We start from the raw sequence: 25,027 nt of genomic DNA, 5'->3' as shown, positions 1-25,027 counted from the left end.
GACGTATTTGTGACGTTTAGGACGGATGGACTGCTCCCAGATCTGTTTTATTTTGGAGTCGTTATACCATTGACAGTAAAAAGAATTTATCCTCTGTGTCGTCATACTCAAGACAGAGAAATAATTAACTAAACATCTGTGTATTAAAAACAATTCTACAATAAGTGAAACTATATATAACATGTAGATATAATAATATATTTTATTTTATCGTATTTACTATTGCTTTTTTGATATTTTATTATGTATATTTTGCTTAATAGTATATTTTTATTCTTTGTTGTCACTTGTCACTTTGTGTAATGCTGCTGCTGCACTATAATTTCCCAGCTTGAGATAAATAAAGTATATCTATCTATCTATCTATCTATCTATCTATCTATCTATCTATCTATCTATCTATCTATCTATCTAGATAAATATTAGTATTAAACACTCTTAAAGGTGCAGTGTGTAAGATTTGGGGACTTTAATAACTATGATTTCATGCATAATCTTTTTTATTTTTGTTTTATATCTACAGTGGGTCCTCTTCCACAGCCGGTGGGGTGTCAGTCCACCTCCCCTTGCCACGGCCGAGGTGCCCTTGAGCAAGACAATCTGAAATCAGTGTTTGGATTGAAGTCCACTCCATAATTATGGACATGAAACCTAAAAAAAAATGTTTCTATCTGGCTTCATTTGTCTAAGCCCATAATAATAATCCAACAGTTCTCAGGTCTGGACTTCATATTTTAGGTTTGATCAGGTTTTGAAATCAGGACTGCTGAGCTTCTATGTGGGGGCCTCATAGCATCGTGTTGTTATGTATTTTGTAAAGTTGGTGACATTTACAAAGAGTTTGGTTCTGGATAGTTTCTCTCTCTCTCTGCCTGTCTGTCTCTTTCAGGGTTATGCCTAGTCAGGCACGGTATTGGTTGAAGATGTAGTCACATCTCCCTTTACTGAAAACTGAAAAACTCAAGTTTTTCCTCCCTCGAACCGAGGGTGTCATTCCCTGTACAGATTGTAAAGCTCTCCAAGGTAAATGTACTTTGTGACTTTGGGTTATACAAATAAAATTTGTTTTGATAAAGATGAGAATGAGTCTTTGTGTAACTCCATTATTCCCAAAGTTTGATGAGGACGTGTCACTGTCTGCCACAAAAACACACAAAAGGAGTCAGTCTTTTCCGTTTTATTAAGTTCCATATACATCAATATTTCTTCAGATGTAATACAAAAAAAAGAAAGAAAAAAGAAATCCAGTCAAAATCTGACAAATTTTTTACAAACAGGGCAGGAACCTTCAAATACAGTTTCATCCTTCTCCGTCAGTCACTACTGCAGAGCATTTTCATTTACAATAGCTTATTACCGTACGTTCAGTAGGTTATAGAAGTTTAACCAAGCAGACTTATGATGTCCAGATATTTAGTACAACTGTCTTTCATGCCACTTCGGACTGAACGATGAGTGGAAATGGGAGGAAAAAACGTTGTTCCACTGCGATATCTGAATTTAGACACAAAACTCTTGATACTCAGCCACTGTTAATGTCAGTATTCAAATTTCCTATTTGTCGTTTTTGGACATGACGACCACCACCGGCGATGGCCCGAGGGATTTTTAACAAGAGAAAAAATAAAAAGACTGAGATTTTTAAAAAAAACAACAAAAAAATGGAAATATGAGAGCTCCTTAAGAGTCTTTTCTCCGAGGTAAACTTTCTTCTGAAATGCCTCAAGTTGTTCACGCTCCTCAAGTCCAGTCCCAACTGATGAAGACCAGGTCCAGAAAAAAAAAAAAAAAAAAAAAAAGGAAGATCTCCCTCCCCCATAAACTAGAGCTCAACAACGGGGCAAGAAGGCAGCTCCGCCTGCCCCGAACAGTTCGGTGAAAGCAGCAGTGCTGGTTCTTTTTGTTGTTTGTTTTGCACCGACAGTCAAGAGGAGCAGATCCCGAACACAGGATGAGGCAGAGGAGTCTGTCACAGAGTTACAGTTCAGAGAGGAAAAAAAAAAAGCCATATTCGTGGCAAGTGCATTTTGTCTGAGCAATGTTTGCTGCTTTCTAAGAGGCTGAAGAACACTGTAGCTTGTTGTTATGAGACCTACAGAATGCGGAGAGAAGGGAAAGTTGAGAGCGCCCTTCGTTCATTTTGGTTTATTTGTTGTGACATCTCGACAGACAAGACAAGACACAGACGATGCAAACAAAGGGAGAGGGAGAGAATCCTGCAGCCATGTTGGTGTCATTTACCGGGAATGCCTTTATTCATTCATTTATTTATTTATTCATTACCGAAGAAATCATCCACAACTACACACACGAGAAAAAAAACAAACTGAGGTTACTTTGTGAGGAAGCGAGCAAACAGGACGAGCCCTCGACTCTTTTCGTAGTACATTTTAGTTTGATAAAATAATACTATCTAAAATAATTCATAATTATTTTAAAACATTCAAATTACAGAGTCAGACATTATCTTACAACCGCTGTACATGATAAAAAGTATGTACATTCAAGACAAACCACCGTGAACAGCCGGCTAAATCAAACTGAGAAGGGACGTAACATACAAAACTTCTCATAAATATCTCTATAATAAAATATGCAGCTTTTTATATATATATTTATTTTATTATGTTTTTTTTTTTTTTACATCTGGTAACGTCGACACATTATCCAGTCGGATGTTTAACAGAAAATGAATCCAAAGCATTAAAAATCCTGCTGATCGTTAGAAAAGAAAGGCCAGATTTGTTTGTAAGGTGATGAGAAGAGAAGCATGTCCCTCGATTACGTGGTCGACACGTGGCTGCCGCTTCGTGATCAAACTCAATGTTACAATTAAAACAAACGTCGAGTTGGTGGCGTTTAAACGTGAAAGCACATTTGGTGTTTGTGTGTTCTTGTGGTGTTTAGATTTTTTTTTTTTTTTTTGCTGTCGTGGAAACACAAAAGTTTCCGTGTGATAATTAATTAAAGAGACGCCCCCCCGAGCGTCCAGTCCATCCAGACTGGCCCACTTTAAGAATCTGACAATCTGTAAGAAAGAAGAAAAATGGGATGGCGTAAATCAAAAAGGCATGCAGCAAAAAAGGTGAACAGACACAAATGCAAGATGAAGACACGGTACAGACGGAACGCGGCCAAAAAGATCCGTTAAGACATCGGACGTAATGTCTTAGTAAAGTTTTAGTATGGCCGAGCAACGCTCCAAAGCATTTAAAGTCTAAAGAGTCTACGACACTACACATGCTAGAAGACAAAAATAAAAGTGAGTGAGAGGCTTAAAATAAGACAAAACAAGTGACACGACAGCTGGTGAGTCGAAGCTTTACAAACGTGAGCGTGGAAAAAAAAAAAAAAAAAGAAAAAGAGAGAGAAACTCGGGAACCTCGAGAAGTCTGCAGCGCCTGATCTTACCTGCTCGCTTTGAAACCTTTGAGCTTCTGTACAAAGAAGGCTTCGAGCACCTCCGCGCACTGAAAGAACGGCGTGTCGTTGGGGTTGTAGTAGCGGCAGTTGTCGAAGATTTTGGTCACGTCGGCCACAAACTCCGTGAGCTTGTGGTAATGTCGCTTTTGCAAACGGGTTTCCATCGTGGAGAAGTCTGCGAGGGGCCAGAGAAGTGTGTTAGTTACGCGTATGACATATACAGTACAAGATCAGATGTGACGAGCCGGGCATCAACGCTTATTTGTTCTCACCCATTGGCTCCTTGATTACACGATAATAATCAGGGGCGTCGTGGGGATCCACCGGTTCGAGGAAAGGCCACGCCATTTTGTGAGACTGTTGAAATAAGAAGACGTGATTAGAAATTTAAAGAAACACAAATCTGGCAGCTGCGTCTGTAACTTTGTGCTCCGGGTACGATCACCCACGAGAAGTACGTAACGCTTTACGGCACTAAGTCACACACCAAGAAACTATTTCACTGATTCTGGTGAAACTGGATCATATTTTATGGAGGAAATGTTTTCTGGTTTTCCCTCCGGCTGCTTCGCCTCAACTCTCTGTGATTTACAGAGTTTTTACTGGTGGACAGTGTCGTGCCAGAACAGGAGCTTGGCAAGCGAGCAATGTGTCTGGGATCAGCAGCCTTTATGAACATAGCTAATGGTGGAAAAAGTCGACGGAGGAAGCTAAGAGAGCCGTCGGACAAGAGTAAACCTGGGACTGACTTTTAGTCGTCGGTGAAATAAAAGGCTGAAAGACACTGCACCTGTAACGAGCGTAATATTCTTTTCAACCCCTCGTAGTCTTTGTCAGTGAGCGGCGTGAGGACCGTCATGGCATCTTCTGTCGACTGACACTGCGGGCAGACGTACACGTCGATGTGATTGGCCTCGCTCTGCAGGATGCCCACACAGCGCCCGTGGTACCAGTTCTGGCAGCGGTCGCAGCCGATGTAAAACCTGTGGGCGAACAATCGGACACGGTGAGCACACCGGCGGAGAAGACGAACTCGGAAAGACGTGCGTGTAATCGACAGGGAGTCGTACTGCGATTCATCGTATGGTGTCCGGCAGATGCAGTACAGCTCCTCGTTGCTCGCTCCCCCTTCCTGACCACGTTTGCAGTCGTTGCACACAAAGTCCTCCAACTTCTTGGCCTCTTTCTCCGTGATGCCGACACAGGCGCCATGAAACCAGTTGGAGCAGAGGTCACACCCGATGTAAAACCTGAAGAGAGAGCAAAGAGTTAAAATTTCTGCCTCGCCGCGTTGAAGTGTGATCGCGGCGGTCGAGAAGCTTACTTTGACTCGTCGTAGGGCGTCTTGCAGATACAGTACAGTTTGCTGTCCTTGTGATCTTTTGAGGTAGAAGAGAGCTTCTTCTTCTTCTTGTGTTTCGATGAGCTGGAGTCTCTGTCCTTGTCTCGGTCCCTGTCTCTGTCCCTATCCCTGTCCCGATGTCTGTCCCGCTCTTTCTCCCTCTCTCGATCCCCGTCTCTGTCTTTATCTTTATCTTTATCTTTATCTTTATCTCTGTCTCTGTATCGGTCTCTGTCCTTGTCCCGGTCCCGTTTCTTGTCTTTGTCGTGATGCCTGTCCCTGTCTCTGTTCCGGTCTTTGTCCCTCTCCTCTTCCCTCTTGCGTTTATGGGACGAGGAGGTCGAGGACGCCGAGTGCGAGCTGTGAGAGGAATGTGTCGAGTGAGAGGGATGGGATGAGTGGGAGGCGGCTGCTTTGACCGTCGCCGCTGCAGCCTGGGTGATAGCAGCTCTCGCTTTCTCCTTTTCTTTCTGTAGCCTGGCGATGTCTCGCCTCAGCTCCTCCTGAGAAAGACAGAAAACACCTCCGCTTAATATACATTTTAAACTCCTCTCTAGTTTTGATGCACGGTAGAAGGCAGACTGACCTGCACTTGCAGCTGCAGCTCCTTGTCCAGGAGGGCTCTCTTCTTCAGGATCTCGGCCTTCAGCTGCTCTTTGTGCTTGTACAGCAGCGCCGTCAGCTTGGTGGCGTTCTGCTTGGAGCGTTTCTGCTCCACCACCTCCTCCTTCTTCCTCTTCTTAGCTGCCTGCTTCTCGTCCTTCTCGATCTTGTCGAGGATGAACTTCATCACCTGGTTGCACACGATCATTCTGGGAACAGAGGACAGAGGAAGTGTCAGCGTAATTATTTGGATTTAAAGGTTTTGAAGTCGTGAATCTCGGCTGTGGTCGTTACCTCTGGTTCTCCTCTCGCTCGGCTGCAGCCAGAGACTTTCTCTGTTTCAGCTGCTCGGCTGTAGCGTTCTGCTTCACGACCACCTGACAACAAACAAACCGTCTGTTAATATTCATCCTCATGCTGTAGGAATCATGTTGTTTTGCTGTTTTTGAGTCTCACCTGTTTCTGGATGCCGTCTCCGGGGCTCACAGCCTGCAGGTTCTGCTCTTTCTGTTCCCTTTTAGCGTCATGGTGTTTCTTCTTCTTTGGTTTTTGTTGTACTTGTTGCTGTTGTTGTTGTTGCTGCTGTTGCTGTTGCTGCTGTTGTTGTTGTTGCTGCTGTTGCTGTTGCTGCATCCTTTGCAGCTGCTCCTGGACACTCGCTGGTGCCTGTATGGTCACCATGTTCTGGATCTGGTGGGCCTGAATCTGACCCCCCGTCTGCTGGATCTGGATAGGCAGCTGCAGTTTGATCTGCTGGGGAACTGTGCCGCCCTGCTGCTGTGCCTGTGCCTGGATCTGGGCTTGGATCTGGGCAGCGACGTGTGGTGGCAGAGCTGAGAGTAGCTGGACTGGCTGCTGGAGGCCTGGAACCGTGATGAGCTGATGTCTGATTGGAGACTGGACCTGAAGCTGAGGTTGAGCTTGAACTTGAGTTTGGTTCTGAGTCTGGAACTGGACTTGGAGCTTAGCTTGGACTTGGGGTTGGCCTTGGACCTGAAGCTGTTGCTGGACCTGCTGCGGTGACTGCACTTGAAACTGGGACTGGGTTTGGACCTGCGACTGAGTGTGCACCTGGGATTGCTGCTGGGCCTGAGGTTGTGGCTGAACCTGGCTCTGTTGCTGGAACTGGACCTGAACCTGGGGATGGAGTTGGGTTTGGATCTGGGGCTGTAGCTGAGTTTGGGCCTGAGACTGAACCTGGGGTTGAGGTTGGACTTGAGGCTGTTGCTGAGCCTGTGGTTGGGTTTGAGCCTGCGTTTGAAAGGGAGCTTGTACCTGGGGGTGATACTGAGTTTGGACCCTTGACTGGAGTTGTGGCTGGGTTGGGGACTGGACCTGGGGTAAGGTTTGGTTTTGGGTTTGGGACTGAAACTGCACCTGAGGTTGATTTTGAGCAATGGGCTGTACTTGGGATTGAGGTGGTTGTTGAGTTTGTGGCTGAAACTGAACCCGGACCTGGGGGTGGTTTTGGATTTGTGCTTGAGCCTGAAGGTGCGGCATCTGCTGGACTTGGCCGTAGGGCTGGACCTGAATCTGTGCACAGATTTGACGCTGGGGTTGAAGTTGAGTTTGGGGCTGGAGCTGAGGCTGCGTCGGTCTCACGGTTGTGACGACAGAAGAGACCGGCAATCCCGTCATATGAACCTGCACCGCCGAGACTGGGATTTGAGACACTTGCTGCATGGACACAACGGTCGGGTGCTGGACTTGGACTTGAGCTTGAGGAGGAAGAGATGCTTGAGGCAGAGGCGTAATGGGTGAATGTGTGGAGACTGATGCAGGGGCAGAGGCGGGTACAGTCGCCAGGGTAGGTGACTGAACCGGCGCTGCAGCCAGCTGAGCCGGCTGAACTGGAGTCTGAGCTTGAGATGAGGCTGGAGTCCAGACCTGGGGCTGAGCTGCCCTCTGCTCGATCAGAGCTGCAACGGGAGAAAGAGAAGTGTTAAAAAAAGTCATTTCATATTGAGAAACGGGAACATGATGGGTGTCGGTGTGGGGGTCTTTACCTGGCACTGAAGGTGTTGTAGAGGTGGCAGTGACTGGTGTGACAACAGCACTGGCCACAGCAGCGTGAAGGGGAACCGGGGCAGTGGCTTGGATTTGGGTTAGCGCTTTGGCTGGAGACGGGACAGCGATTTGGGTGGACACGACAGCTATGACGGGAGCGGACACCGGAGCAAGAGCAGGGGTTGGAACTTGGACGGGAGAGGGAAGAGAGGCGGAAGCAGGCATTTGGGTGGTGCTGGAGAGGCCCGATACGGGGGCTAAAGCAGGGGCAGGAGCAGTAACATGCAGGGCTGAGGTTAAGGCCGGGGCAGGGCTGAAGGTGTGTGTCTGGAGCTGGGGCTGAGTTGCAACAGTTTGGGTTTGTGTCGGGAATGAGCCTGGGGTAAGGGTGGAGATTTGGTTTTGCAACATTGCTGGGACAGTATTTTGTGCCGGGGCGAGCACGGGTCTGGGTGGCGTGTGGACAGAAGCTGGTGTGGAGGTTAAAACCTGTGCGGAGGCCTGGGCCGCGACATGCGGCAGGGCCGGCACAGGAGTGGATATTTGAGCTTGTGCGGGGACTGATAATGGAGTAGCAGCTGAAACTTGGGTTTGCATGGGAACCGAGGCTGGGGTGGGGGCCAGACGTGGCATTTGTACTGGAGCCGGGGCTGTAACATGTGTCGGGGTGGGTAGAGGGGCAGCCATCTGGGTTTGGGCCAGGGCTGAGGGAGTCGTCTGGACTTGGGTTGGACCCTGGGACTGGGGGGTCTGAGCTACGGCGGGCTTTGTAGGGGCAGCAGTAGTGGGTGCTGAAGTTGACGCCGATGAAGATGGAGGCATGGGAGTGAAGAGGAAACGCTGGACCTGGCCGTTTGGCATGGCTGCCTGCATTAGCTGCTGACCAGGCCCGGGGAAAACTGTTACACCCTGTGGGATGATTTGCAACTGGCCCTGGGTCTGGCCTTGACCCTGGATCACCACCGTCAGACCTGGGTTTCCACCCTGCAGAGTTGTTGGACAAAGAAATCTTTATCAAATGTTCTTTACTGACTGTAAGACTTCAAGAAGAGACGATAAAAGATGCACCCTCACCTGAGCACCCTGTGTCAGCTGCATGAGCTGTGCCATGGTGAGTTTAACTTGACCCTGCTGTGGTCTGTTGGCCTGGGGGGAAGCTACAGGTGACTGTCCGGGTGCTGCCGCTGCCACGTGAGGTGACGGTGCAGCACCCACCGCTCTCTGAGCTGCTGCAGCCGCCTGCGCTGGCGTAGAACCGGGTACAGCTGTGGATACAGGCTGGCCACGGCCCATCTGAGGTGTGCCTGAAAGCGGATAAACATAGATTATAGATTTTCTATTTGTATGTCATGATGTCACGAAGGCTCATTTGCGAACTGGAAACAATCGGCTGGACAGAACACCTTGTGGAGCCAACGCTGGACCTCGGACCATCGCTGTGCCCACAGAGGTAGACGGGGTCGGTGACTGGCTCATCGTCGTGCCGGGTTGCGTCTGGCCTGCTGCTGCGATGGCCTGGAACACAAAGTCGAAGGTCAAATCATCCGTCTGCCTTTAAGCAAAAACCGAAAAGGACAGAGACAAAAGACAAAAGACCTGTTGCTGGGTCGTTGAAGCGGAGGTGGTGGCTCTGAGGTTGATGTTGCCCGTCGTAGGATGTAGTGTGCTGTACGTCCTAAGGTTCGCAGGGGGCCCAGAGGGGAATATGCCCAGGACTTTCTGCTGGACTACACCTGTAGATAAGAACGATTACATGAGAACATGCATTGGGTGCATGCAGTAAGAAACGACGAGGCATGCACTGGGAGTGTCTAAAAAAAAAAAGCTTTAGTTCACAAAATAACGTAGTTCAGGAAAAAAAAGACGCCTTCCATCTAACGTGGCATCATCCATGCTCGGTGCCAGCACTCATCACAGGCTCTTCCATCCATTTTGGCCAGCGGAAAATGGATGACACTCGTGCACCCCTACCTCCTTGCGTGGTGGGCATGTTGAGCGTGACAATCTTGCTGTTAGCGGGCAGCGGGAGTTTGGCGGCGAGGACTTGGCCAGTCACTGGGCTGCCAGCGATCTGGAAGGTTTGCTCGGAGGTGGAGGTGGTGATGCCGCTAGCCACGGCGGCCAACGAGCCGGTGGAGGCTGCAAGACACACCATGCCACCTGCGGTCACGCATAAGCCGTGAGGGGGGCCACGGCGACAGCCAGTCTACGGCTGCGGTGTCCACTGGGAGGTTTGAGTCAACGTGGCGGCTGACTTTTGGACAAATTTGGGATTACTGGTTTGAATTCTGATGATATAAAAAAAGGTTTGTAGCCCTTTGAGATTTTGAAACTAGTTTTACCAGGATTGAAAGTGGACACCACAAACCACAGTCATTTTGGCAACACATTTACCAAATGTAGAAATCTGACACACACAAAAAGAACAATGGTAGAAAGGAATGCCGATGATTGACAAACCGATGGCGTTCAAACGACGATTTTAAAAAAGGAAAACCACAAAAGAAAAAGAAAGAAAAAGACCTTTATCTGCCCGTCTGTAACAGAACGTGATGGATGAGACTCAAACGACTCAGGACGAGTTTGCGTGTTCAGATGAGCTGGACAGAATTCGAACCCCTCCTCGTCTTTGGCCCGGCTTACCTGAGCCGTTGTTGGTCTGACCCTGCTTGACCCAGGAAGCGAAAGACTGATGGAAGTTTTTGTCCTGCTGAAAGGAAACCGGGGAGCCGAGTTTGGAGGCCAGGACCATCTTGGTTCCGGGCGTGAACTGGCCCGTCCTCTGGCCCATGGACGCTGGGGTGCTGGGAGTGCTGGGAGTGCCGGCTGAGGTGGTGGTGGTTGTCGTTGTGGAAGTTGTAGCGGGTGTGTTCGGTCTCTGCTGCTCCAGACGTTTCTGAGATAGAAATGTTGGAACATTTTTAGGTATATAGAAGAGTCTGTCGACGTCTGACTTATTAAACTGTGAGCGTGTACGCAGCGTGCTCACCTGCTGGGCAGCCAGTCTGGCCTGTTTCAGCTGATTCTCCAAATGGGCTTTGACGTCCTCTGCCGTCTTCAGAGTGCTCCCAGTCTTAGAGGGATCGAGGCCCTGTGACTTCTCCCTCTCCACTCTAGAATAAGTAAATGAATGAATCAGTGCTCTATTCAGTATTCCCCAAATCAATAATGTCAGAGGAGACTCGCTCACCTTTCTGCAAAGGCCCTGATCTCCCACAGCTCCATGTCTTCTTCAGGCACCCACGTCTCCACGGCAATAGGCCCGGTCAGCTTGGCTGGCTCCTGCTTCTTGGGCCTCAAGGCGCTCGACCGCAGGCCTTTCCTCTGCGGAGTGGGTGTTTCTACCCATGGGAAAAAGAGAAACAAATTATTGATTATCCTCAATTAAACTGTGAGAAAACTCAACAAAAGGGTCACGATCGTTCTTCAAATGTGCGATATTTCATGTGCTACCTTTGGGAGTGTCTCTGTTTCCGAGGGGACAGATGATCTTCCTGATGCAGTATTCAGAGCGGATGCCGTAAGGCCCCACGTCTCTTCGTTTTATGATCTCTGTTGTCGTGATGTCTGTGTCCGTGGTTTCTGTTCACAACACACGAGCTCGATTATTTACAATGTAAAACACACAGAGACGTGAAACATCAGTACAGTGTACAGCGCGTTCTCACCTTTCCGAGTGGTCCCAACACTAGCGGAGGGCTTAACGGCCATGTCGTCCCACCTCAGGCAAGCCCACAGCAGCCTCAGCATCAGGCTGACCCCTGCTAGAGACCTCACAGTCTGGAGACGGTACCTGAAGGGGACACAGTCATAAAAACATGAGCTGCCAACAGCAGCAAATGTACATCCTGTCAGGTTAAGATCCAACCGTGTTACCAACCTCCATGTGATCCCAAAGGTGGGTCGAGGTGAAGGGTAGGGCCATATATCCAGGGCGGGCTTTGCGTTGTAGTTGAAGATGGGCACCTCTCTGATGCTCGCCCTCCTCGCCAGCCTCTTCAGGTCATCGTTGGGCAGGATGAAGATGCTCTTCTTGCTGCTCTTGGTGACAAACTTGCGGTAGGACGGCAGCGCCGTCCCCGAGCGCGCCTTCTTGGATTTGGAGAACCGGAGAAGGCTGACTCGGTCTCTGGTGGAATACTCTTTGCTAATGGTCATGGAGCTGGTTGCTGCTGGACCAGGAGTTCCCGTCTTGGACTCAGTGACTGGAACTTTGGGCTTCAGGGGGACTACGGCTCTGGAGCTGGTGGAGCTGGTGGTGGTACCAGAGGAGACTTCGCTACTTGCTGCTTGAGACGCCACAGCAGACTGCGGTACATTTTGAGGCTCTGCGGTGGTGGTGGTCTTCAAACCTTCGCTGCTGCTGTTACTGTTCAGGCAAGAAGGGCTTGATGGAAGCTTAGTGGGCGCAGCCTCCTCACTTTTCACGGCCAGGTCCTCGTTCTTACTGAGTGCGTCTCCTTTCTCTGCCACGTGGTTCTCAAGTTTGGGCATTTTCAGGGGAGGTGGATGACATTTGTCGGACACGTCGTTTTGCAAGAGGTTTCCGTTCATCAGAGACTTGACGGACTCCTTCTGAGGCTCTTGGTTGATGTCCGAGTCTGCAGCTTTCCCGTTCACCTGCACCGGACTGGTCTTGCTCGAGTCGACCTCCGTGCTCTCCGTGTCGCTCTGTCCGCCGCCTTGTTCGATTTCCTCATACCCTCGTTTCTTGGCGTTCTCTCCCGCTCGAGCCACCTCTGGCTTCTGCGTCTTTTCTTTGCTCTCTATTGCATCCGATAAACAATTGTTTTTACTGTTGAGCTCAGAGCTCGCTAGGGGTCCTCCATTCACCTCTTTGTGATCTAAGGCCTCCCCACCGTTCCCCTGCACGGCGTTTACCTCCGCTTGTTTGCCGTGGTTGGGTTCTGCGGCCTCTGATTTGACATCTTTCATCTCCGTCTGCTCCTGCTCAAAGTGAAGCTTTTTCACCACATGGTCTTTCACTTGAAGGCTGTCTTCTTTGATGGACGGAGTCACGGCAGGCTGCGGTTTGCCTTCAGTCTTAACAGTGGCGGCGGGCTTTGAAGCAGCTAACTTTGACAGCAGGGCCGCCTGTCTCATCCGCTCCAGCCTCTGCTTTTCCTCCAGGGTGAACTGCTTTACCCGGCGCTCCAGAAGCCCGTCCAGTTTTGAGGGTTTCACCTTCTTCTTATAAGCCGTGCGCAGCTGGAAGCCCTCGCTCACGTTCACGACATCATAGTACGGCTTTGATGTGGTGGTCTCCTCCTTTTTGGGTTGTTCAACTTTCTGGATTGGCTCGTCCTTCGCAGGCTGCACAGGAGGCGGGGAGGGGCTTTCGTTTTCAGCTTTATCTGAAACAAAGAGTCACTTGATGAGTTCACAAACAGCGTTAAGCAAAATCTAAAAGATAAAAGAGGAGCATTTTATTTCGTTTACCTTTCTCGTCGCTTGAAGCAGCAGTTTCTAGGGAGGGGTCGACCTCCATTTTTTCCTCGCCTCTCTCCTCTCCTTCATTTGTTCCGTGCTGCTCCTCCTCTGTGGGTTTTTCATCCTCTTTAGAGGTCTGAGGTTTGCGGTCCTCCTCTGATGAGGTGCTCTGAGTCGACTCAGCGACGGATGCTTGTTCACCGCCCGCATCCGCTGTCCCCTTCTCGGTTTCCGTCGACTTCTTCTGCTTATTTGTGCAAGCTGCTGCATTTTCCTTACTCGTTTTAGCTGCTGTGAAGACAGTGGAAAAACAGAACGAAAGATCAGAGCGCGAGCCAAAAAAGTGCCAACAGCTACGAGAATAAAATCGCGGAAACTCTGAGTTTACCCTCCAGTTCTTTGCGGTAGTTCACGTTGGTGTTCCCTGGTAGCTTCGGAACAAACCGCGGCACGCGGGTCTTACTGACCCAGCTCCAACCACCGTACCCGGTCACTCTGTACTCCTCACCCTTCTGCTTCCACACCTGGACAGAAAAACACAAAGAATGAAGCTTTCAGATGAAGGAGCACAATTATGTGTACACATTAAAACTTAAAGGCAATATCAACACTATCAATAAATACTGCATACAATATTTAAACCACTGCTTTGAGCTTTGATTCCCAACCAGGTAGACTTACTTAGGTAACGCTTCCTGCGTATTTGTTAACATCATTATGACTGAGACACACGATTGTGATTATTTTCAGATTTAAACGGGCAACAACCTACAAAAAACTAGTTCCCGATCAGAGGTCTAAACAGCTGGATATACAGCTGAAATTCAAGCTTCTGATAATAATAGAGGTGTGAATATAAACCGGACATTGACAGTTTAATTGTATCAATAATATATCGTAACTAGGGTTGCAAAAATTCCAGGAATTTAAGTTGGAAACTTTCTATGGGAATTAAGGGGAATTTATGGGAATAAACATAAATAAACTGGGAATTTTGAAGGTTTGGCTCTTAACAGGGAACTTAAATATAGTTGGGGAAAATATATTTTAGCATAATCTTGTCGAAAACAGCCAGATTTCACCTTACCTGCACAGGTGATTTCTGTACCTGGAGCACACAGAGTCTACTGAAGCCACAGACCTGAGCTCGTGGACTACATAATACTGTATAAAAAAATCTTACTTGATAAAGTTCCACTTGTTGAAATGTTTTTTTTTATTGTTTTATTTCAAAACAAAATGTTTATATTTATGTTTGGATCTGATACAGTTTGTTTAAATTGCCTCCGGTTTACAATTAATTCACATTAATTTCTAATTTCCATAATTCTCATGGAGTTTCCAATTTTGGAATATTCCCAAAATCCCTGAGCTTAACATGGAAAGTTTCCAGAAAACTTTCTGCCCTTTTGCAGCCCTAAATGTGACAATATATACTTTCTGTCTTTCTGTCTAAAGAGACAAAAGGTTGCTCCAGATCAGTCTCCGTGAGGAGCTGGATGATGCCGCTGTCCGTACCTGGTGCTTGATGGGGATCGTGTATTTCACCCAGGTGGCCTGCTGCAGCGTCTCCTCGTCCTCCAGCTTCTTCTCTCGCTTCTTCACCTTCTCTTTCTCCTCCCGCTCCATGGAGGTCATGCGATGTAGCCTGAAGCGAGAATGTACAGTGGTGAGACAGAAAGTAGTGACGTACACGTCAAACAAGCTGAAGAAATGTAGATGAGTACGACATGTTAGTGTGCCTGAAGTAGCCCTTCACCTCGTGTGTCCGAGAGAATCTTTCCACACAGGCAGCATGACCACTGGCTTGATGGCACACTCCAGTATAGCCAAGGCCAAAGCGAACTCCCTGGCCTTGCTGCACATCTGCACCGCTTTGTTCCAGTTGGTCCTGGAAAATACAAACAGAGACAAACTGTGTTAAACAATAGACAGAACAGGGAAACTTTAAAGACTAATACGACTACAGTAACATGTCTGGAAGTGGAAATTTGAATCACTAACTTGACGTTAAAGTATTTATAGCCTGTGATTTATGAGGTTGACAGCACTCGGTAGGTCACCAAGAAGTTTAGTGACCTACAAAAAGGCGCTGATGTGCAACAGCCTGTGAAATAACAGAGAATTTCCCTGAAGGCTTCACATTAACCTGATCCGAGTCGTACCTGTGCGACGCCCAGTTAGGATGCATAAACGGACCGGGGACGTTGGTCTCCAGCTGGATGATGGTGAGGCGCAGGGTGGAGACGGTCAGGCTCCGCGAGCCGTAGATGGAGCCGTTCCACTTGAACTCGGACGCGGTGGTCAGGCTGAACTTGTGGGAGAGGTGGCGTCTCTTGTCGTGGTCCTCGCGGTGCTGATGCTTGTTCAGGGCCAGGACGTTGGTGCTGTACTGGTTGTGGTAGACCCTGTATTTACCCTCCTGACCCAGTTTGAACAAGTTGTTCAAGTTCACCGTCAGGTCCCGTTTGAGGAAGCTGAGGCGCGAAGAATCGCCGTCGGAGCGTACAGGAGACGACTGAAACGAGAGAGGGAGTTAAAATGAGTAAAGATTCCTAGAAAACACACAACTTTTGATGTTTTCTTTCATTTTACACAGATTTCTGCAGTATTAAGTGATATTTTAGTTCTTGACACACACACGCCTCACCTCTTTGCTGCCTCTGGGCGTTTGGTTACTTGATTCCCGTCCCGCTGTTCTCCCTCTGTCGCCCTTGACCCTCTCGTTGTACTCATCTGTCATACAGAAAGCAGAAGACACAGTTTAATGCAACTCAAAGTCGGTGTTGGCGTGCACTTTATGAACATCTCGCTCGTGTTTACCTGTCCCATCCTGGCTGGTAAAAGACGACTGAGAGGACCGATCGGCGAGGTCGGGCTGCTCTGGTTTCCTGAGGCTCTCGCTTCCAGAAATCTGGCTGCTGCTGCCGCCACTACTCGCCTCCGGCTGAGAAGTCTGCTGCTGAGGCCGATCTTGGGCTTGTGCCTGCGACTCATCGGGGCGCTTGTCTTCGCTGCTCGACTCTGCTTTCTCGTCCTCGTCTGAAAAATGTGTGTCGGGAAAGACGTCAGGGATGCAAGCAGGGAGACTACTAAAGCTAAATACAACACTGAATTCAAACTCTTCGATGAGGGAATACTTGATATAGCTCGTCAGGCCTTAAGACTTGAAATTTGCATCTGACAAACAAACTGCACAAAAACAGAATCTGTAAGTGCTTCATCAGTCCGGCTAGGCCGAGAAAACCGAACCCGTCTTGGACAGAAAAGCCCACACAAATCCAAAACAAGCTGTGCACTTGCTGCAAAGCCAAATTTAGACACCGGCTCTGCCTTTGAGTTGTTTCGGCGAGGGGGGGTCCTGCATATATATGTGGCTCTTTGTTGACGAGGTAGCAGGTGGGGCTTCCAGGCAGAGAGCCTTTTGTCTGAGCGACAGGAAACCCACCCAAATGCCCATAAATTGGAATGAGAATAAGGAGCCGGTTGTGACAGACGTGGCGTGCTAGAAGCTGCCAAGGACGCCGTGGAGCGCCGTGCCAAAAGTGTGCTTTTCAACGCCGTGAGGACACAACATGTAACGCAAGACGAGAAATGAATGCAGCAAAAAAATAATAAATAAAAAGGAACATTTAGCTGCTGCATGCTTTAGTTTCATGCTTGGAAGCAGTGAGGACAAGATGAACCTGCAACAGTTTAAACAGCCACATTGTGTTATTGTTGAACCACTCAAAGACTTCAGAGTCAGAGTTTGGACTCAAATGTTATTTATGTCCAGGTAGAAAAAAACAACTCCCTGCCTCTGTCTCTCGATGACCGACTGACCTTCTTTAATCACATTGCCTCAGTTTTTATATTCAAATCTCTAATGCTGACTACTAAGTCGTCTCCAATTCTGCATCTACTTATTTGAAAATCCTCATACAGACACATGTTACCTCGTGCACCCGTACTCCGTTGGTGGAACGTCCTACCAGATCCTACCTTCAAAAACCTCCTGAAGACCTCCAGCTCTTCAGAGAGGACCTCCTCTCCAACACTACCAACAACTGGACATGATAAATCCATCCCCCCTCTATGCGAGTCGTACTAATTGCTCATTCACTGTAGCTTGACAGTTTTGTGACCGGATCTATGTAGAAGCACACAGACGTACGGATGCTTGGGGAATATGTAATATAAGCTGGTCAGAGAGAGACAGTTTAAACCTGTACAGGACAGGACACCACAAGTGCACCATTATACCTGAAACTGAACAAAAGCAACCAGTATTACAGTATTTGTGACTAGCATGGCAACATATGATGCGTAAACTGCAGACAGAACATCAGCCAGACTTTTGGAGAGAGATCTAAAACCTCACAGACGTGGCAGAGGTATAAGGAAAGAGTCGAACGCCTACGATCACCTCCATGTTAGACGGCGGGACAAAGCCTGGAATGTCTCCTGGAGTCAGATTACCTTAAACCGTGTTTAGTTTTCAGCTACAAATGGAGACAAATCGTGATATTACAAATGTATAGACGGAGGAAACAAAGTCAAGAAGACAAGCGGTCGCTGCGGACAGAGCAGGGTGTTGTTAGCGACGGCCAGCAGAGACGAGCAAGACAAATGAAGATGAATGTGGCAGCCCAGCAGCAGTGAGGTGTGAAGCAGCGAGGATGGCGAGACGTTTAACGCTGCAGGCGGCCGGACACCGGAGCGAACACAAGTTCTCCGAGTACCTGTCCTCTCCTGCTTCGCCAACGGAGGCGAGTCCCCGCTCTCCTGGCTCGTGCAGAGAGCAGGCTGCGCTTCCTTGTTCAAAGGTTCGAGAGACTCCGCTTTATGGGCGGCTGAGCCGGCGTTAGGATCGCTCTCCTCTGCAGCAGGGGGGGCGGCGGCTGCTGTGGTATGACACACACACACATGGTCGAACCAGCAGAGTCATGATAAGGTGTCGATAATGCTGCTGCAGCAAAATCACTGACACAGTCAGACCACACTACTGAGGAGGGAGAGGAGAGAGAATACGGGATATAAAGTTCTACCTTGTGAACTTGCGTCCTCCTTGGGCTCGGCATCTTTGTGCTCGCCCCCGTCGAGCTGCGAGGTGAGCTCGCCCTCCGCCGTCTTAGCGGAGCCCGTTTCTGCTTCCTGCTTCGCTTCCGTGGTTCGCTGCTTCGCTTCCTCCGCCTCCCGTTTCACCTTCAAGCGCTCCGTGACCACGTCTACAAACAAAAACAAATGTTGCATTTTCCAGGTTGAGCGACACAGACAGTGAATGAGAGCGAGGGAGCGTCAGCATCGATGAAGCCGGTTAAATGTCACAAACAGACACGCAACCCTGCAGCGATGTGCCACGGTGCCTGATCCTGTCTGAATTCATCCTTAGTTCGAGTATAACAAAGTCCATACGGCATCGTACTCCAGTTATCGAGGCAGAAACACTAAAATATTGTCAAGTACAACAACATCAATCATTCCTGATGTTCCCACATGAATGATCAATGATTATTCTCCTGATTAAAATGTGTTATATAATATTCCAGAGACCCTGATTATGTCTTTTAAGTTCTTGTTTTTTCCCTGCAGACGTTCAGTTTCCTGTCACATGTGATCAAAAAAGCAGTAACGGTCACATTCGAGAAGCTTGTTTGGTATTTTGGATTGAAAGACGACTTCTGAAAGCAGAATCCTGACCAGGGAACCGGAGCAAAACATGTTCCTGTGATAAAAACCGGTTATTCTGACAAGTTATAAATGCGTTATGAGCTACAAGAACATTGTAAAAGTGTAAATTTAGATACTATCATATAACTCAGCGTTCTCCTCCACACAGACTCAAGACTGAAGCAGATTTTCTCTCCTCAGGCGGCCAAAAATCTCCAGAGAGTGTTTCATAACTACAGTTTTCACTGTTTGTGTCCCGAGCAGCTTAAAAAGGAAGAACCGCACTGTGCAGCAGCAGCAGCAGCAGCAGTCGGCGTTAAACGGATGAAACATACCAGCAACATCCATAAATCACTTATGCGAAATAAAACATACTGCAGAATACAGAACAGCTCCCGCGGCTCCTTCAGGCAGGCGGTTTAGTGACAAACACAGGAAAACTGTTACATGTGTCGGCTTGTAAAACAGAGACGGAAACCGCTGGCAAAGTCTTCTCGCCGCTCGCGGAGGGAGAGGACTGTTACTTCATGTGTGAGAGAGCGTGAGGCAGGAAGAAAAGGCAGCGCCGAGCATTTCTGTGTCAACTGTCATCATGGCAGAGTTGAGAGCTGCCCGACGGGAGGAACGGTGTTATCTGCAGCTCTGTGAATGTTACCCTGCAGGACATACGTTTATTTTACAGCACGAGCCACAAATTCACTGTCAGAATAATTATTCCCCTCAATCACAAGAATCAGAAAAGAACGTACCGTTGACAGCAGTGAGGTAGGCTTTATTGTTTCCTCTAGCTTTGTTGGTAAGGTCCTCCGTGATGTCCATGTGAGCCTGGACCTCCTCCTTCATCTCCTCCAGGGTGGCGTGCAGATCCATCTCCCAGTACTCCTTATCCAGGCACGCCGTTAGCTCCTCCAGCTGCGCCTTGGTGCTGTAGTACAAGATCTTCTTCTTCTTCTTGTCGCGCTCCCCGTCCTCCTCGCTGCAGGGCGTAAGAACAGACGGTTAAAAACTTCCCTCTACCTGTGAGGTAACTCAAATGAAACAATACAAACGAGACATGAGGTGGCGTCAAACTTCTCATTTAACTCAGCGTAACGTCACTGGTGTTGGGTAAGGATCTCATAGAATTTAAGCTTGGTTCTTTTGGGTTCTTTGGGTTGAGACACCGGCATAAAAAAGCTGGGGAGAACCTCGTAGAAGCTATCTCAAGCTGATTCGTGCCTCTGTGAGGGCAGATAATGAGGTTTGAGATAACGCAGAGCGTCAGGGGCAGGTTAGATTGCGACTCCTCTGCTCGGCGCACGACAGTTTCGGCTCGAGCGAATCAAAAACATTAAAAAGGCTTCATCGCCATCAGATACGGTCTGATTGATTCAGCCTGTTATTTGTGAAGTCTTCGCTCAGACGGGGCGGAGGGAGGCCTCGCGCTGCACCGCACGTCTCCGCTCTAATCTCCAAGTCAAACAAACGTTGTAATGTAAATTCATGGACGTTGCTTTCGACGCGCCGAAGTGAATTTCCCTGCTAACTTTCAGTTTCGCTCTCCAGCTGTTTCACATCTGGTAACGTGTGAGCACGTTTTAGGAAGGAAGCCGCATTCAACTTTGTTTGTATTTTTTATATTTGTCCATATTTGATGCCTGCGTTTGTCGTTATTTAATCCGTTTCATAACAACAGATTAACGTGTTTCATGAGGCTGTTACTGAGTTACAGTACTCGGGTCACGTGTTACCACGGAGCTGCTTTCCTCTGCTTCAGGACTGTGGCGACCGAATATTAAACATGTGACTACACCTACATATGTAAGCCGTCTTTATACGAGCAGAGTGAATCTGTTGGAAACTACCTGTTTGACAAAGGCGCGTGGTAAAATGATCAACTCGGTGTTCCAGCGTTGTGTAATATATCCGACAAACACCTTCGCACGTGAAATAAACACCTCCATAACTCGCTGTGCTGTATAATGTATTTATGTATCCGTGTGTTTGTGTGAGGCTGCGTACGAACTGTGACAACACATTTCCTTTGAAGGACAATGAAGAATTTGGATCAGGAACACCATAAAGACAGCAGCATTATTTATTGGTGGCTGCTGTTAAATCCTGAGAATTAGTTAAAAATAAAAAGCTAATTGGGTGGACAAGTGTTTCTACTGATGCTTTCTGATTTATTTTACCTCCACTGTGTAACTTCACATCACATTTTCAGCTCGTAACTAATTATAGATGTAAATGTGTGATCGACACGTATTATATCTGGATAGCATGCCACAGTTTTAATTCATTTCTAAACACATTTCATTGTGTTGCTGACCCCTGTGTTCACCTGCATGTGATAAATAAACCTGAAACTTGGTACCACAGTTTGAGAACCAGTGATCCGGATTATGACTTTTATGAAATGACAGAATGACGATCACAACGCGACTGTTGCTTCCCAACACTTCCTATTCGGGAATTCTGCTTTGAACAACCGGCTGTAACGTGTCGTCGTGTTTAATCAGCTGTTTCTGTATTTACTGCATCGAGTGGATGTGTTACGTAATATGCTGTCCGGTCTCTCAGTTGAGAAAGAAAGAGATAAGAAATAAAAAAACAATCTGATGTTTCCTGCTCGTCTAACTTAATGCACATGTGATCTTTCGTTGGCACAGAATCAGAGGTAACTCTAGTGGCGGCGAGGGTCTTACACAATAATCCTTCTGTTTAGGAACCAGTATTTCCTCTGGTGGCGGTCGTATCCGATGGGCTCCTGGCGGATGTAGGGCCTGTTCTTCTGAGCCTCCGTCACGCAGTCCGTGACGCCGGGCACCTTGTGTGCCACGCAGATCTCGCACTGCCACTCGTCCTCCGGGACCTCCTCCAGAGGCGGCTTCACGCACTCCAGGTGGTAGACCGCCGAGCAGGTCTCGCAGCACAGCAGGTCGCCCAGGCGGTGACACACGCGGCAGTGGTCGTCGTACTGCATGCTGCCGTCGGACAGCAGCTCCTCGCGGGCGATGTTGGTGGTTAGAAACTGGTCCACTAAAAACTGCAGCACTTTGATCTTACTTCCAAGCGGGCCGTAGGGATAGTCATCGATCTCCTGATACGGCAGGACGTGGTGGTACTCCCGGTCGCTCTCACAGTACGCCCGCAACACCTCAGGCCACGTCATGCCGTCGATAAAGTACAGCGTGGAGTTGACGCTGTCCTTGAGGTCAGCGGGGCCGAAGGTAGTGTTGGAGGAGTCCTCCTCGCGCAGGATGGCCTTCAAGAGGGAAATATGGGTCTCTGCTATTAAAGTGCACTGCTCCTGGCCTACGAGCGCCGCGCAGAAGTCCTCAAAGCGAAACGGGGAGAGCCGCAGCACCGTGCTGAAGTTCCGCAGCACCTCGTAGATGGAGATGGCGTTGAGCAGCTCCTCGTTGGGCACCAGGAGGTCCTCTGAGGTGTCGGGAAGCACGAGAGGAGGGATCTCCTTCTCCTCCAGGATGGGAGTGCGAGGTCGTGGAGCCCGAGCTTTTTTCTTCCCTGTAAAAAAAAGACACACAAATGATATTAGTAAGCCACGGTTATGCTCATTTTATAGGGTCACACGGTCACGTTACAAGATCATCAGAGTACACTCATGTGTGTCATTCCCACTCTATCGAGTCAAGATGCTGTGATATCACCGAGCTCTTCCACACGTCTGGATAGTAATAACCATCTTCCTTATACCAATAACTAATACGACGGAGAGAACATTGGGATAGTCCACGAAACTGCTCGTAGACTATGCCTGACCAGGACTCCTTCCCACCCCGACCATGGACTGGTCTCCCTTTTAGTTGCCCTCTTGGTACAACAGCTTCATCCCCCTATATGACACTTTAAACTAATACTGTGAACTCTGCTGCACTAATAACTGTCACTACATGTGTCTATTTAACTGCTTTTCCTTTCACATAGTTCACATTTATACTGTTATTACCGCGTTATCCTGTTTTTATTCTGAGCCCGTGTATCTGTGGCTCTTCCTGAGGTTTCTTCCCTGTTAAAAGTTTTTTTTTTGGACAAGTTTTTCCTCAACTCGAACCGAGGGTCTAAGGACAAAGTCCTGCACAGATTGTAAAGATGCACTTTGAGACTACACAAATAAAATCTGATTTGATTGATGGACATAATAACAGATGCATAATAACTGCACGTTTAGGTTTTTCACAATACACAAGTTATTGAGTCAATATGTATATTTGTGGAGGTGGACGCAAATGTTCTTCATCCTTAGAGTTTAATCTCTTTATACTGTTGTCACCAAATCTTTGACCTCATCTATCTATCTATCTATCTATCTATCTATCTATCTATCTATCTATCTATCTATCTATCTATCGTGTATTTCTCATAAAAGTGGCTGTAATTCAACTTATTTCCAAACATAAAAGCTGCTGTCTTTCACAAACGGAGGAAATGACTCATTTTAAAAAAGTGAAACCCAGTTTTCAGACTCGTGAGTTCGCCGGTTCAACACATGGAGGAAAACTTTAGCTGCTGCCAGTTGGCTCGATAACATAAAAAGTTAATAATAATTATACAGTGTGGACTTTTATAACTGTTTGAGGGCATTAACCGTGCTTTAGTAATCAGCTGCGGGGTTGTTAATTATTCTTTAAGATCTTTTACAAAGTGAAAGAGAAAACGACAGGCGTGCTAAAGCGGAGCTAAGTTAGTTAGCTGGCACTTTTTATCGTTTAAAACAAACAAAAATTAATAAATAATAAAACTTTTATATCAAATTAAAACATAAAACTGAGCATTGAAGCCAGCTGGTGTGTACAAACACAAAAAGTTTCAGCTGTCTAAACTTAATAGTTTTTTTACAGGGTGACAGTTAGCGTCGGGAGCTAACGTTAGTTAGCGCGCTAAGCTAAGTTAAACTCGAGTTTAACGGCAGTTTAAGGTGCGTTCACGGACCCTGCTTATGATGCGTTCACGGACCCTGCTTATGATGTGCGCGGATTAAAAATAAACGGCGGTGCGTTCACGGACAGGTGATAACCAGCATCCACCTTGCACCTGCAGCTGCTGACTGCGGCCTGTGTTCATACACACAGGCTCCATTTTGAACAATAACCGCGCAGCTTCCTGCAGCTTCAGCCGCACATCTGCGTCTGTTTTCGGGTGTGTGTGTGTGTGATCAGACCCCCCACCCCCGGGCGGATCACGGTGCTTATTTATTTACCCGGGGTGCTGGCGTGTGTGCTCTGACTCCGAAAGCTACTCTCGGTACAGTAGCTGGCATCATCCGCCACCTCCTCCTCCTCCTCCTCCACCTCCTCCTCCTGCTCATCATCTTCGAGGCAATCAGAGTCCTCTTTGAGGGCCTCATCCTCCTCGGACTGAGGTTCCTCCTCGATGAACTCTTCCTCCTCCGACCTCAGGCTCACGGCGTCCTCCTCCTCCTCGTCGCTCTCGTGGTCGTCGTACACCACCGCTTTGGACGCAGCCGTCCTCCTTCCTCCGCGACCCCCTCTGCCTCCTCTGCCGCCGCCGCCTCTACCTCGTCCCCTGCCCCGTGTTGACGTGCCGGATCCTCCTCTCCTCTTCTTAGCCGACTTCGCTGGCTCCCTTGTGGGGCTCTCGACGTCCTCATCCCCGCTGTCCCTCAACCGGGGCTTCAGGTTCCGCCTCGGCCGCAGCCCCCGGGCCGTGGCAGGGGACGGCTCCTCGGCTTGTAGCGGTTTGGGCGGCCTGCCCCGCTTCCCTCTCATGATACGCGGAGAGCTATTATTGTACGATCCTCAATCTTTGCGTTTATCTAGCCCGCAAGGACACAAGCGAAAACAGCAGCCCTGCCAAGCTGGAGCGTGAGGCCGATTCAGACGGTGCGCTAAACCCCGGAGAAGCCCCGGTTGTGTGTCCCGGCTGTGGAAGCTCAGAACGTTAGCCCGGCGTCCCGCTCGGGTTCGCCTGGAGCCGCCGCCATCTTTCTTCTTCCTCTGCCTCTCTGAACAAACAGCTCGCGCACTGGAGGAGTCACGTGGTGACACGGCTTCCAGCTCAGTGGCAACAATGAGGCGAGACTGTTTACTCAGATTACTCTCACATCCAGAGTACTCTCGCGTCCAGAGTACTCTCGCGTCCAGATTACTCTCACATCCAGAGTACTCGCACGTTTTAACCCGAGTTTATCCACCACAGAGCGGGTTCGGCTTCAGAAAGCATCATTTAAAGGACGGCTGGTTGCTACGCAACACCGCCGTGTTTGTTATAATGCGAATAACCATTGTTTACATTCAGTCTGTTTGTACACATTTACCAACCTTCAACCTTCTTCAGCCACCACGGACCAGAGACACAACAGAACAGAGGGACCCACCACACATAAGTTTTATATTTAGTTTATTCATCTTTTATCTCATACTGCAGTGGTCCGTGAACTCTAACCCCCCTGTTTTTGTCAGAATAATTGACAATTATCACCCAAATAATTTGTGAAAATGAGATATATATATATATATTTAAAAAATGATAATGAGTACTGCAAGACTGCAAGAATTAATATGAAATAAAAAGCTACTTCACTATCTATATATGTTTTATAAATGA

At 48.2% G+C, this 25,027-nt stretch overlaps 1 protein-coding gene across 5 annotated transcripts; it reads right to left on the bottom strand.

The window, feature by feature from the left end:
- Window positions 1-1,162: 1,162 nt before the first annotated feature.
- On the bottom strand, window positions 1,163-24,793 carry LOC104929437 (nucleosome-remodeling factor subunit BPTF-like). 5 transcript variants are annotated; one of them, XM_027285909.1, is made up of 32 exons: window positions 23,661-24,793; window positions 21,145-21,967; window positions 19,207-19,433; window positions 17,836-18,015; window positions 17,530-17,691; window positions 15,629-15,847; window positions 15,456-15,541; window positions 14,971-15,323; window positions 14,565-14,696; window positions 14,324-14,453; window positions 13,194-13,329; window positions 12,815-13,093; window positions 11,256-12,729; window positions 11,044-11,168; window positions 10,829-10,957; window positions 10,566-10,716; window positions 10,365-10,488; window positions 10,019-10,271; window positions 9,347-9,514; window positions 8,972-9,108; window positions 8,779-8,890; window positions 8,450-8,679; window positions 7,375-8,359; window positions 5,825-7,287; window positions 5,663-5,745; window positions 5,352-5,577; window positions 4,748-5,268; window positions 4,494-4,673; window positions 4,214-4,406; window positions 3,696-3,780; window positions 3,412-3,598; window positions 1,163-2,092 (listed from the first exon to the last, which is right to left on the bottom strand). In XM_027285909.1, exons 1-32 carry the CDS (start codon window positions 24,187-24,189, stop codon window positions 2,053-2,055), a joined length of 10,122 nt encoding a protein of 3,373 aa, XP_027141710.1. In that variant the 5' UTR covers window positions 24,190-24,793; the 3' UTR covers window positions 1,163-2,052. The 5 variants fall into 5 exon arrangements, with proteins under 5 accessions (XP_027141710.1, XP_027141709.1, XP_027141711.1 ...); XM_027285908.1 differs by having other exon boundaries at window positions 12,815-13,096; window positions 23,661-24,787; XM_027285910.1 differs by having other exon boundaries at window positions 1,163-3,028; window positions 12,815-13,096; window positions 23,661-24,781.
- Between the last annotated feature and the right edge of the window lie 234 nt (window positions 24,794-25,027).

Source organism: Larimichthys crocea, chromosome XII, assembly GCF_000972845.2.
Source record: "Larimichthys crocea isolate SSNF chromosome XII, L_crocea_2.0, whole genome shotgun sequence".
NCBI classification, from domain to species: Eukaryota; Metazoa; Chordata; class Actinopteri; family Sciaenidae; genus Larimichthys; species Larimichthys crocea.
Note: the sequence above shows the minus strand (reverse complement) of the source record. Positions and strands in the feature narration are given on the sequence as shown.

What these genes read in the sequence shown, in the direction of transcription:
- LOC104929437 (XM_027285908.1), bottom strand. Translation starts at nt 24,189, where the DNA reads ATGAGAGGGAAGCGGGGCAGGCCGCCCAAACCGCTACAAGCCGAGGAG. An exon ending in GAGCGAGAGGAGAACCAGAG is followed by an intron (nt 5,578 to 5,662) that starts GTAACGACCACA and finishes CTCTGTTCCCAG; the next exon opens with AATGATCGTGTGCAACCAGG. An exon ending in GAATATTACGCTCGTTACAG is followed by an intron (nt 3,781 to 4,213) that starts GTGCAGTGTCTT and finishes TTATTTCAACAG; the next exon opens with TCTCACAAAATGGCGTGGCC.